This window comes from Sinocyclocheilus anshuiensis, unplaced genomic scaffold (assembly GCF_001515605.1).
Source record: "Sinocyclocheilus anshuiensis isolate Anshui unplaced genomic scaffold, SAMN03320099.WGS_v1.1 scaffold434, whole genome shotgun sequence".
Classification (NCBI taxonomy): Eukaryota; Metazoa; Chordata; class Actinopteri; order Cypriniformes; family Cyprinidae; genus Sinocyclocheilus; species Sinocyclocheilus anshuiensis.
The window spans coordinates 637,980-657,049 of NW_015544145.1; the positions used below are offsets into that span (position 1 = coordinate 637,980).

Sequence of the window (19,070 nt, forward strand, 5' to 3'; positions counted from 1 at the left end):
CTCTTCCAGCAATTGAGGTTCAACTACAGGGACAAAAAGATGGACTGTCTCCAACAGAGAGCAACAAAAAGAAAATGGAAGGCCTGATATATGTATTTCTTTGTCTACCATGGTATGACAGGTAATCACTCACTGGATTAACGGCGTCAAATAATACCTAAAACATTAAACTCAAGTCTAATTTCCATCCAAACAGCTCGGAAACAATAACAAAAAACAATGATGGTGACAAGTCATGAACCACTAATAGACTACAAAGAAGTCTTTTCCCAAAGAACTTTGATGGATGGGAAAGGACACAAGGAATTGTGGGAAAAATTGGGGGTTGACAAAAATGGGGTTAGTGGTTAAATAATGGAGAAGCTGCATCATGGTACACAATACTGGAGAGGAAGTGGGGGTGTGAGAGAAAAGGCACTGAAAAACCAAACACTGTTCAGATAATTAATGCTTTTATACACACACACACACACACACACACACACACAGTATATATAAAGTGTATATATGTAGCCTATATCTGTATGTGTGTCCCTAGCATACAGCTAACAAACATGGGCTAAAAGCTACAAAGTTCTTATTTTGTTTTCATGGGGTCTTTTGTGGTGGAACAAAATGGTCGTCTGACTGAAAGTGTGCCTTACTGAAAGGTCTGCTCATGAGTTCATCCTTGACTTTCTGAATGTATAATCCAGTCACTCCAAACAGGCTGAGGCATCTCACTGGAATGCAGGCCTCCTTCCTCCCTGTCTCTCTCTCTCTCACACCGCTTCCCCTCACACTATCTGCGGACCGGCCCAGCCTTGCCCTGCCCGTCTGCAGCCATGTTTTGTCTCCAGCTCTAGGGCCGACCGCTCTTGTTCGCAGCATTGTTCGTCTGTAAACAAAAGGCTTCCTTTCTCTCCGCCACTCCTTCCTACTTCGCTTCTTAAAACAGTACGGGAAAGACGACGGAGGAAAGGAGAGAAGGGTGGAGAGGTCGTCTTGTTGGTGGAGAGCTAGGTGTAATCTCGGATTCGCTTCCTGCTACCGCACTCTCCGGTTTCCCCCCTTTCGTGATTTTCGTGAGTAAGGAAGGATTTAGTTTTACTTTCTCACTCACTGGATTGGTATCTCATTCATTAGGGCCGCTTCTTGGCATCCTGTTTGGCCGAGCTCACATCTGAGTCAAGATGTGCGCTTATCACGGAGAACTCTGTGACCAATCGAGATACTGCTACCATAAGTGCTACAGGAGGCGCAAAGACATTATCGGATTGGATCGGAGTCCTGGAATCCATTTTCCACCGCCTTCTTTACAATGCCAAAGGTCAGTCTCTTAGTCAGAGGTCTGAGAGACCACTTAGTCACAAACTGAACGCCACATAAGACTGAAAGAAAACACGAGACTTAAGGACCATCGGTGGCTATCCCAGAATTCCTCTGTGGCTTCCATCTCAGACTGTGAATCATTTCTTTCAGGTTGCAAATCATGGGATTGGCCAACGCTGATACTGAAAGCTTGCTTGGAGGAGAACATTTTCACCTTTAATAAATAATTCACCTGGTGGAAATGTGTCTGAATCAACTGCATTTACCTTTGACAAGTCAATCAAAACTATAATTCACTGATCGTGACAAAAAAGCAGAAATACACCATAAAATGTGGTTTAACTATAGAGAACTAGATTACAGTCACAAATAGGTTGACTGCAACAACATAACCTTCCTGCAATGCTTCTGAATCACCACTGCAAAAATAAATGAATCATTAAAAAGTAATTTTAGTCATAAATGTAAGTTTGCAATTTGAAGTGAATGTGACAAGATAAATGACAATGTTTTCAACTGAGCTGACAAAATGAAAAGTACAACCAGTGTGTGACTCATGAACAAATGAGTCCTATGAACCAGTTCTGTTTAGTGAATGGAAAAACATGTAGCGCAACCACAGTAGTCCAATTCACGAAAAAATGAACCTTACGAACCATTTTTTCTAGCAAAAAATTCGATAAGCACATGAGCTGGCTCTTTTTAATGAATCAAATATATACTGCGCAACAAATGCAGTCCGATTCACTCAAAAAGACTCACAAGTTAGCTTTAAAATTAATTGCTTCATTTTAAGATGGACAGTAATGAAAACTTGCAGTAAGTGCAGAAAGTGTGTGTGGATCACTACAAGAAAACCATATCAAACTATATTTGAACAAGCATTTTAAAAACAAAAAGTTTGCATGATCAATAAAACTTGGTAAAATGTTACCATTGCTCCAGCTTAATGAAAAAAAATCATAATTGACAAGCATGTGGTTGCTTTCAGCAAAAAAATAAACACACAAATTGTCTTAAAGGGTAACATTTACACTTTAGTTTAAGCGAAACCTCCAGGAACAAGATTTCAATGAACCAAAACATTTTGGGAGGAGTACACAAGAATATCTGAAAAACAAATATTTGCCTGATTGTTCACACTCAGGTTGAATTAAAGTTTAAGTGTAGTTACCTTATGATTAACTTGATGACCCAAATTAATGAAGGTATGTGAGATGTTTCATCTAATCACAGCAGGAAGGATTTCATCAAATTGAACACTAAATCCTTTACCCAACCCACAGCAATGCCCTTTGGCTGCCGATACGGTATTAATGAAAAACAAACTGCTTTGGAGACCATATCAACCACAACAATGAGAAGACATAGGCCTATCCTTTCTCCTGAGGTACGTGGCTCCAAAATGTGAAGGGGAAACCAAAGATCCGGGCCATATAACCCAGACCTTTAACACTTCAACAAAAAGGAAAAACCACTATGAGGAGACGTGGTGAACCGGTGGAGTAAGGTCTGGGGTAGTGGGCTCAGACTAAACAACGCAGACCTCAGGAAGCCTGGACGACTGCCTAGGTGCGCTTGGATATGCTACAGGTAAACATTAAGATCTGTTCTAGAATGGGACCACCGCTGTGTGTGGCTCTGCTGACGGCCCCCGAATTTACCTTTGAGTAGATAATTCATGTCTCATCTGCTCAGGCGCCGCTGAAGTGAGAAGTTCAGTAGAGCAGAAAAATTAGATGTGGTTTGCATCACTTTTACACAATCTTATCGATTTATGAAAATATTAATTATGAACACAAATAATACATAATTAGCTAAAAAATCTAAAAAAGCTAGACCAGAAAACAGCTGACATATTCTAAAGCAACTAGCATGTGAAAAATGACTTTTCAAAGTTGTAAATAAAACTGATTATTGTGATACGTTTTACAAGAAACCTTCAAAATTTGACGTTTAATTCAATGTGTTACTTGCCGTTTCTTCATTTAACATACACACACAAATTGTTGGATCGTCCAGCAGGGAAGGGTTAATAAAATCCACTCTTTGTCAAATGAAGACATGTATTTTAGTCTATTGTCATTTATCAATTTAATTCCCACTAGAGAGCAACCCTGGCATGCTTTTCCAACTGTAAACCATTAACCGCCTCTATCTGATCAACACAGCAGTACTTTCCCATCTGAATCACCCATAAACAGCACGTAGTTTAGCTGAGTTAATTTTCCTAACAATCCATCAGTGTCCTCTACTATAAACAGCACTGGTCTTAAAAATCCACTGAATCCAATGAAAGACCAGTAGAAGAACATCACATCGACCACAAACGACCAATATTTGCCAATTTTAAACTATGACCATTGGACAATAACCACACAAGAACCACTGAATCCAATGAAAGACCAGTAGAAGAACATTATATCGACCATAAAGGACAAATATTTGGCTATTTTAAACTGTGAGCATTGGTCAATAATCACACTACGGAGTGGACAAGATGGTTAACTCACCCAACAACTAAACAGTAAATTTTTCTTCATCAATATTTTTGTCTTGTTTTCAAGTAAAAATATCTTAAAACACGATAAAATGACTTGAAAACCTGTATAGGATATTGCTTTCAAAGAACATCTTTATATATTTTATAGTCCATTGGCAAATACATTTTATTCTTGTTCTAAGTGTAAATCTAACAAAATTTAACAGACACATAACTAAACAAACATATTTACATGATTAGTTACTTGACATTTAGCTACTGACGACATGGGTGGAACTCACAAAACCTGTCTAGATTAAGTCTACATGTCACCCCAGAATTACACTAAAAAAAAGGAATTATACTGTTCTTAAAGGAAACAATTGGCAAATTATTCCCAAAACAAAAAGCACAATTTGTAAATGGGGTAAGAAAAGAAACTTAAATCATGATATGTCCTCTAAAAACCGAGTCTTAATATCCAATACAATTTAAAATTGAAATCCCCAAAGGTTGAAATAGGAAATTAGGCCAATATTATGAGACAAATCACTAATGTGACCCCACAACACAGCTGTAGGTCTTAATATAAGATGAGAAACAGACATTTAGTTGAGGTGAGCAGTAGGGATGCACCGATGTATCGGTCGCCGATATGTATTGGCTGATTTTTGATTATTTTAAGGCCAGTTAGTTTCTCCACAAGCTGGACTGCTCTCCTCCATAATACTGACACAAACAACCAGGGAGAGACAGCAAAAAGAGAAGAAGAAAAAAAGTAAAGAAATTGAGGCCTATAGCCTGTAAACGAAAACCAGGCCCAGTGCATTTAACAGAGTCCCTATGCGCAGATATATACGTTATACACCCAAATGTTTACTATTAAAAATCGTCCCGCCTGAGACCACAAAACCGTGTGAAATGTCTTGAAAGCTGCTCCTGATCTACAGAATTAAAGAGTGCTAATGAGGAACGTCTCGCCAAATGTTTTCGTTTTCAGCCAGACATGCGGTGGAAGTCATACGCAGACTTGTCTCAGCTGGCATCGGACCACAAACCAGTTCCTGATCCTGGATCACATTTTCCCCAGTCCAATCTGGTCAATCAAGGTTTAAAAAAAAAAAAAGGAAAAACAGACAGCATTACTGCTCAGAGACGTGAAAAACAAACCTAAATGCTTCTAACATCTTCACACCTGGTCTGAACTATTGCACAGCGCAGCGGTCAGTGCAGTCGGTTCTAATTTAAAAGCCTGCGTCTGCGTTCTGTCGCAGCTGTCCTGCTTATCTGGCCGTTGCAGTTCAGATGTAATGGCTTGTAAGCACAACCGTCTCTGCCTTTGCCTTGCAGCAGAGCAGCTGAACCAACAGGAAATCCAGTCTCAGTCTATTAATTTGTGGAACAATTTCAATCATTCGAGGGCTCTCAGTCGGAGAAGGAAAACGTTTACAAATGGCGTGTGATTATTGCACTTTCTTTTCGCCTGCTTTCGATTTGTTGGCTTTTTTCCCCTCCTGCCCTTTAAAGTCTCCACTAGAATGCAATTCGGAAATTTGGCAGCCAGGTCGACAGCCATATGCAGCTAAACATGGTGTTTTTACCAGCCGTTCTGTCTGGAGACCCACATGGCTGAAATGACTTCCATAGCATTCCATTAACTATTACATCACAATTAGACAAGGACGACAGTCTGATGCTGACAAATAAACACTCTACTCTGAATTTTCTCTACTAAAATCAATGTTTGAACCCCAGAATTTCATGCTGGACTAAGATTACACTGCGTGTTTACAGTTAACATAACCCAATTTACTCCAGCAATATGACATATTTCTGAGAGAAACATGAGAAAAACAAATGTTGTTAGGGCTCTATGATTTCTGCGATGCAGAAAATGCGGATGGAATCGCAGAATCCAGTCATAAAAACGGAATTTACTATATGTCATGGAATTTGGCAAATTTTGGATGAATTTAGTGTCTGTGAATATCAAGCTGCAAAATACTATTTAAATAAGAATTCTGCATGTTCTGCACTCCTCTGCGCAAATGAATGGCGCAGATGAGCGGTTTTGTTTACTACACACATACTGAAGCGTGAACGATCTCTATAGGCTAACTGCTCTGAGAGTCACTTCATGAGCATTTTACCATTTCTTGTGAGAAAAGCTATTGTCATATCATAAACAAACAAACTTAAAGGTCTTCACAGCAACCCTTCAAAATATAAGTTTGGTTTAACTTGAAGAAACTGTAACAGAAATATATTACTTAATGTAATGATAGTACTAACGGTTATTCAAATATTCTTTTTGCGAAATATTTACCAGAAAAATTATTTTCCAGAATTTATTTACCAGAAAAATGTAAATACACAACACAGTATTTCTGGAAAAAAAAACCCCGAAAAAACAAATGAAACCATTCAAATGGAAACCAGAAAATGAATGAAAAACACCGAATTTGGTAAAATAAAACTAAATTTGAGGGTGGACACGCATTTCATATGGCCTTAAAAAATTTATTTTTGTTAAACTTTTAATAAATTGCTTTTAACTTATGGAAGTTTCATGTTTTCAATTGATTAGACTTGCTTTTTGATTAATACAATTTAATTTAACCATTAAAACAGAGTCTAGAAAAATTTAAATGGAAAAAAAGGAATCGGATTCCCTATGTGTACAGGATTGATTGGGGAGGGGCTGAAAAACAAGAGGGCTTGATGATGTCAGCTGACAAGGAAATTCGTTTCAGAGGTGGAGCAAGTTATTACATTTTGATTAAAGATTACAAAGCCATGAACAACAAGGACTGCGTATTAAGAAAGTAATTTTTTTTTAATTTTAAAAACTAAAACCTCTAGGCTTTCCATAGACTAAGTCTGAGAATAAAAATACAAGGACACTATTTATTCTAAATCACGCCCAGACAACTATAATTGTGACATATGACTGAACAGAGGCATAAAGTGAAACAGAGAGGAAAAAGACAAGGAGACGCCAAACCACGCGGTGAGTCACACAACAAACCTCTGAATGACAACACTTCTCACAGTGAGATGAAGGGCATTTCCCTGGCACAACCTAGTCACATTAAAAGTATGACAGAAGTGATAGACAACTCTAGGGAACTTCACACACGCTTTCTTCAGCTCTGTGGAACTTTTCATCCTTGTTTTAAGTCCTTTCATACTGCATCTTCTATATGTGTTTTGGTAAAAAGAAAAGGGTCTTCAGACTTAAAAAAACTAAACATATATTTTGCAATAAGACCATTGTGATTTCCACATTTTAAAATAATTTTCATGACAAATAAACATGTTCTCTACAAATTCTTCTTACTGTAATGCATGCACAATTTTCAACTAAACTGCAATTTTTTTACAGTGTAATTCCCATTATGTCAATGGTGATTTGTGATTCTCATTAGATCCTAAATATTACAGTATTTTTAAACCACAATAAATTGTAAAACAAGAAATGCTTAAGGATGTATGACAAAAATATAAATAATATATTATTTTTTATGTACTGCAGTAATAATAAAAAATAAAAAAAAATGAGGGATGAGTGATACCATTTAATTTGTTTTCAACATGGACAAATCACAGATACCACTATTGATAGCGCTAATTAAACTGACATTTTTGAAAGCCACATTTAATACATTTTATAATCCAAAAACACATCAAAATTTCTAATATTTCAGGACCAAGCTATCCTCTCTAATTATTCACTCACTACAGTAATGAGAAAGCAATAGCTAAAATATGTAAAGGATCTAAAACAAGCACAAGACAATATTTTTTTCATTAGACTTTGCAATTAGACTTAATCTAGACAGGCTTTGTGAGATTCACGCATCTAAATGTCAAGTAACCAGTTATGCAAATGCAAATGTTGCAATAACAAGTACATGTAATGATATCCTTAGATTACGATCCTGGACTACCACCATGGAGCAAGACACTTAACCCAAGGTTACTCCTAAGGGACGTGGCAGTAAAAGTGGACTAGACCTAAAAATAAACCCCCAAGAAAAGCCATAATAAAACAGCAGATCAAACCAATGAAGAATCTGTATCAATCCACACAAGAAATCTTTTTTAAAGGGTAAGGGGAGTCCTTTTGATTTCCTCAGTGAATTTGCATTCCACAAATGCCACTCGCCACCACAAAACGCCCCGAGTCTGCAAAGCCCTGCACCGCCATTACATCCTGCTAGAGTCATACCTAAGAATCGTATGCATGATCCTTGCACATTTATTAATTACCAAGCAATGATATCAGCTTATTACCATCAGAAACAGACATTGAACAGCAGTCTACTGCAGTAAACATAAGACTACAGCTCTAATTGTCCTTTCCTCTCTACCTCATTCCATCAGACACAGCGCAAGCTTAAATATTTCATTTGGCTGCTTGCAACGAGTGGAAAGACTTGGAATTTGCCGGAGCGCTGATCCTGGAGGCACATCAAACATGGCCGCTGTCATCTCGTGTTTGTTTAGCTGTTTGCATCAAACTAAATAAAAGTGACCTAGAGGATTACAGCAGAAATGTTGTCATCTGTTACCAATAACAAGTCCAAGATAGGTTCAGAAAGCATGAGATCCTCTTCATCTCCAACATGATTCAGTAACCAAAAACTAACTTGCTAAACTGTACTTAAATGTTTAATAAAGCATTTGATTAAACACGCCAAAAAATTACAATTCTGTCCTTATTTACTCACTCTTTGTGTCTTCTGAAACCTGTACGACTTACTTTCGCATAACACAAAAGGAGGTATTTATAGCAACCTGCTCTTTTATATTCAAACTGAATGGCTGTTAAGCAACACGTTCAGTGAATAAGTCACATTTCTTTCAAAGCTATTGTATGGCTTCAGAAGACTTGAAATACAACACACAAGTTACTTTAATGGTGCATTATGGGGATTTTTTTGTGTTTTTGGAGCTTGTTATTCTCCTTTTGTATTTCACAGAAGAAAAAAAAGTCATACAGGTTTCGAAAGACGTGAGGGTGAATAAATTCATTTGGATTTCTGGGTCAACGATCCTTTTAAGAAAGTATAATGACAAAATTGTACAAAGTAATGAAGGGTGTAAGATCACTAGGAACTGGCCATACTTAATAATGGGCTCAGGAATCACAAATTGAACAAATTATCACAATAATCCAGCAATAATACTCCATTAAAGCATTTAGCCTGGAAAGATTGTGCATTATAGTGATTTTTCCTCAGTTAAATGGCTTACACTGGACATAAAAAAGCTGTACACTGTTATAAAAATAACTTTTCAGTTTTTCTACTTCAAAATCACATTTAATTCAATGTGTTACTTATGTTTCACAAACAGTTACAATGAAACGTAATAGCAATTACCAAGTGAAAACTGTTTCTACACCAAAAAAAAATTTTAATAATAAAAAACCATCAGAGAGACATTAAAAGGCTTTCAACCAATCGGGATGCCTTGATTCCAGAAAACCGAGTTGCACTGTGGTGCAGCTAGGATAATCTCGTATATAGTGCAGCACTGAGAACCGGTGGGAAGCTGCGAGATGACAGCAGGTTAGTCATTGTAAAAGTTTTATCCTCATTCCAACCTACGGCGCAGTGAAAATAGCTCATTTAAGGGTGCAACAGCAACCAGTGAGGAAAATGGGCTCTTTCTATATGTGAGAGCCAGACATCTCCACAGCCCCACAGACGAATCTCCCCGTCTCACAGACTGCTGCTTCCTCCCACAACCGCACTGCTGGGTCATGATGAATACTACAACATCCTGCTGCATACCTGGAGGTTGATTTCACTGCACGGTATGCTTCATTGTGGAAAGCATTCCCTGAGGTCACCAACAGAAACTTTCATAGAGACAGACCGATCATCGGGTTGACTAATGTCTTTCATCGATATTCATATTTTTGATTCTTCAACATCGGGTCTTACTGCCATTTGGTGGGTCTTTAAAAAACATCACGCAACAACACAACTAAGAGTTCAACCGGAAACAGCAGCGTTCACAGGAAACGCAACTTACTTATTGTTTGCATAAATTACTCATCTTTTATGCAACAACCATTCATTCTGAAGAAAGAAATGAGTAACGTTTAACAGTCACAGGCCAAATAAACGAAAAAAAAAATGTAAATAAATATTGGCAGTCATTAATAAAAACATCCATAATGCATATCATGTCTTTAACATTGCACTAAAAATAATTAGGCCTAAGCTATTTATATTAGTGTAAAAAAAAATAGTAATAAAACAATAACTAAAAGTCATCATATTGCACATGTAAAAAACATTTGTATATTGGTTAAAATATTTAAACATTTTTAATATTTAAATGTTCTAAAGTGAAACCTGTACTTCATGGGTACAGTGAAGATATATATTGTGAAAATTCATAGTACTCACAAATTACAGTTTGACGATATTTTTTGTAGGACAATACCAAATTCAAAGATTTAAGTTTCAAATAATAGACATGAAGAACCAATTTTTCATGATTTTACTACTTTGACACAATAACTTGTTACAAGTATAAAAACAAAAGCATACACATTGTGGATATTTTAAAATGTAAACAACTGCAACTTGTAAACAAATTTTAACAGTAACCCAGGTTATAAAACGGGGAAGAAAGTCCCCCCCAAAAAAAGCCCCAAGAAAGTTGCAGGAAAAAAATGCACACTGCCATTTATCAGTAGACCTATATTAAGAAACCGATAACGGATTAAGTTACAGTATCTACAAAATATCGGTCAAACCGACTGTCGGTCAATATATTAACAAAGTTGTTTTTAACAGTACCATCTATTGGCATGTTATAGGTGTGCGTGTAAAATCGATATTACTCTTCATTTTCATAAACACGCCTCTATTTGGTTAATCCTCGCTACCTAGTAGCCTAATTAGTGTAATAGTTTACAATGCCACATGAAACAAACATTTCAAATACAACGAAGAGATTAAACCCTTGCAGCCTTAACATATATCTTAAACCCTCATTTTACATTGGGCGCAAATGGCTCCATAAAAAGTAATGTTACGCTTTAAATTTGCGCGTTTTGTAAATTACTACACCGAATTTATGTCAATAAGCCATATTGTTCGCAGCGCCGATGGCTAATCTTTAAAATCCCTGGATCAGCGAGTATGTAGCCGCGTGTTTTCGCTTTAATACGCTCGCTGACGATAGTCGCAACGCAACTTAGAAAACGTAAACAATGAACGCAAAAAAAATGTAACGTTAATCGTTGCGTTCGCGCTCGTTACGACGCTGCCCCAGCCTGCTAAAGAACGCAGCGCTGCAACAAAACAACAGTTTCGGCCATAATAAAGAAAAAAAACTTGTATTATCTGACAATTTAACACTCTATAGAGTCCTTTTAAACAAAGCCCACATGTAAAGACAGAAAACCCCAATGACTTACAGCAATAGCTGTTAGCCAGTTTCAGATGAAACTGTGTCGATGTAGCAAATTCCTTACCTGTTAAACGCAACTTAACGGGTCCATTTCTTCTAACTCCTTGATTAGACATGTCCTTGACCCTTATCCAGGCTGATTACTACAGAAAACGAGTCGGATATGTTATAGAGTCGCTTTTTGGTTGCCCTCAACGCCAGTTTCACAGTGAACAGAAAATAATGGAGTCACGGTCCTGTGGCCCGGATGTGCACAGCCCTGCCATATCTACATACATACACGCTCGCGCCGCGGCTTTAACGCGCTCCTCGTATTACTAGCGTCTGCGAAAGTAAATCCACGACGTTCTCGCAAAAGGTCGGCTTACAAAGACCTCCTGAAGATCACCGCATTTTCCACGAACGAGCCGCGCTCGGCTTCTGCTGCCGTTCCAAGGAGACCTTGAGGGAATGGTATCGCTACAGGCGACTGGATTGAGGAAATGTGGTTTGTAAAGTGCCTGGCATCTGCTGAGCCCCTAAAACCGCCCAAACTGTGACATCACACCCACTTCTTACTCATAGCTCTCTATCTATCTCTGTCTGTCATTATGTCCATCTATCTATCGTCTACTGGAATCACTTACTTTTCCACTTTATTTAGACTTAAGTCTTGGATAAACAAGACACGCAAACGAAAAACCACTTGTTCTTTTCCATTTTTTTTTTATTTTATTTACAACATAAAATTGAAACAGATTCGTATGTACAACTCGGAACATGAGGTCCTCACAAAAGACAGACATGAACAAGACGAGTGGTGTGCGGAAATGTTCAGAACAATCATACAAAAGATATCAGTTTAGAGATTTAGAAGTTGAAAGTGCTTTGGTTTTCACTGATCTGGAACGCATAGCCATCGGTTGTCGTTTCGGGGGCAACGCATTCGTCCTCTTCCTCCTGAGAGACGGGCATAAAAGCAGGAATTTAGGAAAAGCAGGGTTTTCTAAGCATAAGAAACAAAGAATGCACAAGGACAGCTAGTCAAAACACTTTCAAGAAGCTGAGTGTGTGTGTGTACATTTGTATGCATGTATATTTTATAAATAATTTATAATCTCACATGCATAAATCAAATTCCAAGTAATATACACACACACACACACATATATATATAACATTCAACCGACCTCTCCAGAGAAATACTTTTCAATGAGGTTGAGGGAGGCCTTGTAGACCATTTCATTTTCATGGGACTGCAAAGCTTCAATTTTGTCCAGGCCGCCATATTCCTCAATCATCAGGGACAGCTTTTCAACCTCACCAATCTTTTCACCAGCCTAAATTAAATATAAATAAATAAAAATAAAAAATAAAATAAAATGGCAGGTTTGACACTGAAAAAAATAAATAAAATAAAAATAGAATAAAATCCCATATTTAAAAGTTAAGAGGGAACTACTGTCATTTACATCCAAGTAAAACATTATGCAAAAAAAATCAAGTAGGTTCTACGCATCAGTTGTTGAGACGTGGGTCAACAATACATCTATGCATGTCTCAAGATCTATAACATGCATTCAGAAAATAGATATTTCATGTTAACCGAAATCATACCAAAAAGATATTGCTGATTGCATCCAAGATGACAAGAATAGTTTTGCTGTCCTTAGTGGAGAGCAGGTTCAGCAAGGGTTCTAGTATGTTGGCCTGAACAAGGTAAACCACTTGCTCTACTGTGCCTCCGCTGGTGTAGTTGGTCACTGCCCACACGGCCTCCTTCTGGGTCTTGTAGTCACCCTGCATGAAGTATGAGAGGAAAATTAGTTCAAAATTAAACATGGTCACAGCTTCACAGACAAGTGTTCTCCTGTACTCAAGTGGCAACGCACCCGTCGGAGAACTTCCACCAGGTAAGGCACAATGCCAGCATTGATGACCTCCTGAATCTGATAGTCCCTGCCAGCCGTGATGTTGGACAGGGTCCAGGACGCCTCCTTTTGAATGTTGTTCTTATGGTGGCGCAGCAGAGCAGGGAACATGGAAAGAGCGCCAGCGCTGATCACTGCCTGGGTCTGGTCATCTGTACCAGTGACGATGTTTCCGATGGAACGCAGTGAAGGGGTCTGTGGGAAGAGTGGGGAAAACAAAAAAGAAAGAAAAAACCATGAAAGAAAGAAAAAAATAATAATTAATCTATAAAAGAACAAACGAGTGTCACGACTTCCCACCAACTTACCACAATGGCGAGCTCGCCTGATCCCAGTAGCTGCACCAGTCGAGGAACCACGCCAGTTTCCACCACAACCTCGATCCTTTCATTGGGCCCATCGGTCAGGTATGAGATTGCCCAGCAGGTGTCCGCCAGCACCTCCTTATCTTCATGATGCAAAAGATGGAGAAGTGTTGGCAGCATCTGTTTCACGGCATCCAGGGGAGGTGCAGGGTTCTTATTGCGGCACAGGTTTGACAGGGTCCAGGTGACGTTCCTCAGGTAACCAGACTGCAGAAGAAGAAAGACTGGTTGGTCAGGAAAAATTACTGAAGCTCTGATGCCACCTAATGGTAAAGTATGCCCACTACAATTTCAATAGCAGTTTAAAACCAAAAGTAAAAAAAAAAAAAAATCATATATAAAAAATTGCTAACCTTACTGTGACAAAAAACATTTATATTAAAACAATGTTAAATTGTCATGAGCTCAGTCAAGTCAAGCCATGACATTCAATCTGTAAAAGCAAAGTGGTTCTCAATTTTTTGTACATATATATATTTGAAATGGTTAAGAATGAATAAAATCATCCATATAAGAATAAATTTAAAAAAGTCAGTTTTAAAGTAATCAGATTAACAAACATTCTAATTTAATAAAAATAAGTGGAATAAATTAATTTTAACTTTAAATCTTTTTAAATGTATTTAATAAAATATTTTTTAGTGATCTAATTTTTAAAAATATAATGAATAAATATTTAATTTAATAAATTAATACATTTGTTTAATATTACTATTTGGTTAATATTTTTAGATAACTAAATCAATTTTTAAATAAACATTTAAATTTGTAATATTTTTATAAATGTAATTTAATAAAATTACATATAATATTTAATAAATATATATAGTTAATATGAATAAATATCTAATATTTTAATCATTAAAATAAATATGAAACAAACTATTTAAAAAATATATAATAATCATCTTACAGGAAAAACAGAGAAATCAGGAACAGCCAGCAGAGCCAAGAGGGGGGCAACCGCACCATGCTTAATGACTTTATCTCTGTATGCAGAGCCGTCACCTACAAAGACAAAAGAGCAAAAATAAATCCAAGCAACCAAGTTAACGGAAATCAATACATCTCACTGAAAAGAAACGCTACTGGTCACCCACCAGCAATGTTTCCGAGGGCCCAGACTGCCTGCTCACTAATATGAGCGTGTGGTGAAGAGATGAGGCTGATGAACGCTGGAACAGCCCCTCCCTGAACCACAGCGCTGGTCTGGTCAGATGTTCCAGATGCAATGTTAGTCAGAGCCCAGGCTGCCTCAAACTGTATGGGAGGAGATTCTACCAAGCTCAGGAAGCTCACGAACTTGGGAATCAGACCAGCGCTGATGATACGGTCAATAGGGGGATGCTTCTCTCTTGACAGCAACTTCCTGCATTTCAATTGGACAAATCATAGTACGTAAAACATTGGACATTAATGCATATTTATTTGCATGCAAATGATAACTTAAGCATTACCTGGCAGCTTGGGTGGCCTGGACCTGAGTCTCCAAGTTAGTACTGCTCACACCATTTACAATCTCCTCCACCGTCCAGTGTTGAGCCTGATTACACACAATACATATCGATGGACGTGTAATACCTAAATATCATGTGTATATTGATCAATAACGAACGATTATGTTTTGAATCGTGCATTAATATGGATCATCTACACACCTGACAGTTCTGGCTTTTCTCTTGAAGAGGAGAGGTGGCCTCGTCCGGTAGACTGCTCACGTTTCTCCTTTTCAAAATCTGCTCGTCTTTCTTTGCTTTACGAAGCTCAACATTGACTTCGATCCTTCGACGTCTCAGCTCCTACATTAAAGTAACTGTTATTTAACATCTGTATGAACTGAACTGGGGCGTATTTGAAAGAAAACAATCGATATCAGCACTTTTTAACTGTATCGTTTTGCAGAACTGCTTACAGTGACATCTTTTCCTTTGTTTTTGAACTGAGTGAGTCGTGGACTGTTCTCATTAGCAGCAGACATTTTAAGGACGTTTGATTAATCACAGTATATCGCAACCTGAAATAAAGAAACACGTTCGTGAGAATATCAACACAAGTTGTATCACGCACACACAGCTCAGAAAGTAGAAATGCATACTTACGAATATAAAAAAACGAAATTATAAGTCGACTGAAAAAGAGGAACTTGCCGCTTTAGAATCTAACCAAAGGACTGTGGCGCTGGACGTACGAAACAGACATTTAAACTCGCGCTACGAAGAATCTCATTGGTCCGTTCGAGCAAAAGCATTTTCCTATTGGTCCGTTTTGAAAAATCACACTGCTGGCGTGGGGACGTAGCTTACGTATTAACGCGAGATCTGGCGAGAATGCCAAACGATTTCTGGGAATGAACTTCAATATTTTATCCTTTTAAAAGAAATGACCTTCAAATGAACATATAAACATGTTCAATTATATCTAAATTTGTATATTTAGATGATTAATAAATATATATTAATATTTGACCTTTTTGTTATTGACATCTGATCGTTTTATTAATTTGATCATCTGAATTAATGCTCTCTATAAATATAACAGCTGTTTATAAAAACCGGATTATTTAAAATATTTTCAGTTAAATCTGGAGAAGTGGTTTCAAATAGTTGTTTTCTATTTATTATTTACTTACCCGCAATCATTTAAACAATACTGCATTGTTTGTATAAATATAAAGGCTATTAAAGTATGTGCTATTAGGATTATTAAATATACCGTTCCGTTAAAATAAATCGGTAGAAAGCACTTTGGTTAAAAGGAATGCGCGTGATAAGGGGGCGGGGCCTAACAGCTCTAAGTTTAATTCTGATTGGTCAGCGGCGACGACGCTTGGCTTTTGCATATTTTAAAAACCTTAGTGGAAGAATGGACGGAAGAGAGACTTTGACACCACGTGTTACAGTATACAGAACGCATATAGCCATTGTATGCTGAAAAAAATTAACATTTTACATTAACAGTAACATATCGTGTCTTCCACTCAAAGAAAGGATTTAGTATTTCTGTAAATCAAACAATCCTTTTATGGCGTAATTATCATATGTATAATAGGAAATTATTTGTTTGATAGTGAAAACAACTCAGTAACTGGCTAATTCATTAATTAATTAGATTACCATTTGAAGATCCTAAGTGTATATGTAGGCTTGAAACAAATGATCCCAAGTATACAAACAAATAAGAGTAATAAAAAGTCTTTATAGAAGTGTAATTCTATTAAGATCAGAGATCGGAACAAAACATGATTATTGCCATACAAATTCTGTAAGATGGGAAAAGTGCACTTAAAAATATAACACAAAAATGTTTACTGTCATTAGTATATCCTTAACTATAAACATGAGAAAATATGTGGTTTATTTTGTGCCTTTTAACACAATTTTCCAGACAAAACAGAATCGTGTTAGATCGTTTATGTATCTACAAATACACCATCTTTAAAAGAAATCCAATATGAACTGCCAGATTGTATAGGGGTCTATTAATTTTCAAATGAAAAGAATATAGACATCTTAATCAATGTAGAAGAGAGAATCCTGTCCCCTCCATTTATTTGTTTCATATACATCAATATTTCTTCAGTTGTAATACAAAAAGAAAAAAAAGACAAGTTATACAAACAGGATACTTTCTTGACTAGCATTTTCATCAGTCCTCTAAGCATTTTTAGAGCAACACTTCTTAGTTTAGGTAACTTGATCTACCCCACTGCTTAAAAACCAATTAGCAGATTGCGTCCACATTCCACTTCTGAAGTACTACGATGAATCATATGAAGGGGGAAAAAAACAAAACGGGTGCACCATGATAGACTCCTGCTTTCCTGGAAAATGCAAACATGATTCCGGAGGGTTTTAAAAACTCACAAAAACATTTCTGTAGGCATTTAATCCATAGAGAAATCCAATAGGAGAGCATCCCAGTCTAAACTCATTGCTTTAACAATCAAAAATGTAAACCGTCCATTCTTGATCCGAACCCACAGCTTTTACCTCCGATATTCCACCAAACGCTGTGGCTATGTGCGGTGCTGGCCGACTCGGATAGAGCTCCATCTTGAATTAAATGTTCAAAGTTTATTTAGAACAGCATGTGGTTGTATTCTATGAAGCTGATGACTGTAGTTTGTTGTTATGAGACCTAGGGAATACAGAGAGAATGAGGTTAAAAGCCCTTTGGTTTTATTGAACATCCACAAATGGAAAATGAAATCTACAGCACATAGAAAAATAGCCTCAGGGGTTAAAGGAATGGAAGCCATGTTAACATAATACAACGGGAATGCCTTCAGTCATTTAAATTGGTGCTGGTTTCAATCTAAATTTGGAAGAAATGAAAAACAAACAAAACATACCATTTAAACATTTTTTAAAGCATGGTCCTTTATTTCAACATGGTAATCCTAATAAAAGGATTTAAAACTCTTTATTTTGCTTCATATTCAAGCCAACCGAAACTGCGTAGATTCTGCGCAAGTTATAAAGTTGCACAAACTATCAGCAATTCATGAGTCCTCTCAATGAAAACCTGGACAGAGCAGCGAACCAGCTGAAACTAACGTGTTGTGAAGCACATTACAATAAAACTGAACAGAAAAAGTCTTAAAATCTATTTAATCAGCCAATCCACATGATAAATATGATCATGCATCCATGTAAACATCATAAATAACATCATGTGATCAGCAAACGTAATGGGGGACAAAAACAAAAAAAAACAGGATCATAAATGCACAGACATAGTACTTCAACATCGCTGCCGCTCTCTGATTGTCAAAGGCTTCACTGGAGTTTTGGCTTTTATTGACAGGTTCTCATTTCTCTTAAATGTACATCAGTTTCCACTGTTAATAAAACAGCAAGTTCCATGATTCTCTAATACAGAATGACTCCGCCCCTTCAGCCACTATGACTTATGACAATCTGCAAGAAAGGATAATGGATTGTATGAATGACATGCATGAAGCACAAACACAAACACTTATGTTATCAGCATACAGTCAATGAAATAAGACAGGAATAAGAGGATGAAAAGCCAGCCAGAGAAATCTAAGGTTAGATAACCACTATACTGCCTCTTGAGTTAAAAAAATATATTCAAAGCAGAAACATTCATAGTGTGAAAACAATGTACATGAAGACAAGCAGACACTAAACAAAATGGGATGTATGTAAGCCAATGCAATGGAAAAGACTAATGAAAATTGTGAAATCAATACGAGAGCAAACTATACAGTACAATGCAGCTACAAATTTAGTACGAAAAAACTAATACTATGGCTTAAAAAAATCTTACCTGTGGTAAAACCACTGTAACAGCCTTTTATATAAACAGATAATCGGTTTGACCGATTTTTAAACCGATATTTACAATTTTCAAACTACCTGGTTAACAGTACTTTTGATAGATGACAAAAACATATTTAATGTATTTTCTGGATAATTACTCTAAATGCTAGGGGTGCAACGGTTCTCGGTAAAAAATGTAACTTAAATCTGACAATGCATCTGTAATATGGTTTGTTAGAGTTCGGCTAATGCATGTTTCTGTTGATGGATACAAATTCTG

The 19,070-nt window shown here is 37.0% G+C and overlaps 3 protein-coding genes across 3 annotated transcripts in view; all 3 read right to left on the reverse strand.

The window, feature by feature from the left end:
- The window catches only part of LOC107695141 (E3 ubiquitin-protein ligase SMURF2-like), a 55,144-nt gene extending 43,430 nt beyond the window's left edge, over positions 1 to 11,714 (reverse strand). The window contains exon 1 of the mRNA XM_016494955.1: positions 11,295 to 11,714. Coding sequence (XP_016350441.1) covers positions 11,295 to 11,346 — 52 coding nt within the window. The 5' untranslated portion in view covers positions 11,347 to 11,714. The remainder of the gene's footprint in view (positions 1 to 11,294) is intronic.
- A 204-nt stretch (positions 11,715 to 11,918) lies between these two features.
- On the reverse strand, positions 11,919 to 15,680 carry kpna2 (karyopherin alpha 2 (RAG cohort 1, importin alpha 1)). The gene is made up of 11 exons (XM_016494956.1): positions 15,605 to 15,680; positions 15,418 to 15,519; positions 15,164 to 15,304; positions 14,963 to 15,048; positions 14,606 to 14,874; positions 14,419 to 14,513; positions 13,449 to 13,712; positions 13,102 to 13,335; positions 12,827 to 13,009; positions 12,400 to 12,549; positions 11,919 to 12,169 (listed from the first exon to the last, which is right to left on the reverse strand). The coding sequence occupies exons 2-11, from the start codon at positions 15,481 to 15,483 to the stop codon at positions 12,080 to 12,082; spliced, it is 1,578 nt and encodes a 525-aa protein (XP_016350442.1). The 5' UTR covers positions 15,484 to 15,519; positions 15,605 to 15,680; the 3' UTR covers positions 11,919 to 12,079.
- Positions 15,681 to 17,018: 1,338 nt separating this feature from the next.
- Positions 17,019 to 19,070, reverse strand: part of LOC107695144 (nucleosome-remodeling factor subunit BPTF-like) — a 47,001-nt gene continuing 44,949 nt past the window's right edge. Inside the window, exon 34 of the mRNA XM_016494958.1 lies at positions 17,019 to 17,642. Coding sequence (XP_016350444.1) covers positions 17,606 to 17,642 — 37 coding nt within the window. The 3' untranslated portion in view covers positions 17,019 to 17,605. The remainder of the gene's footprint in view (positions 17,643 to 19,070) is intronic.

Bases quoted from the DNA above. Each gene is read 5' to 3' on its own strand.
- kpna2 (XM_016494956.1), bottom strand. From the start codon at position 15,483: ATGTCTGCTGCTAATGAGAACAGTCCACGACTCACTCAGTTCAAAAAC. The intron at 15,049-15,163 runs GTGTGTAGATGA...GTGTGTAATCAG, and splicing joins AGAAAAGCCAGAACTGTCAG to GCTCAACACTGGACGGTGGA. The intron at 13,010-13,101 runs GTGCGTTGCCAC...TACTTCATGCAG, and splicing joins TGGTGGAAGTTCTCCGACGG to GGTGACTACAAGACCCAGAA.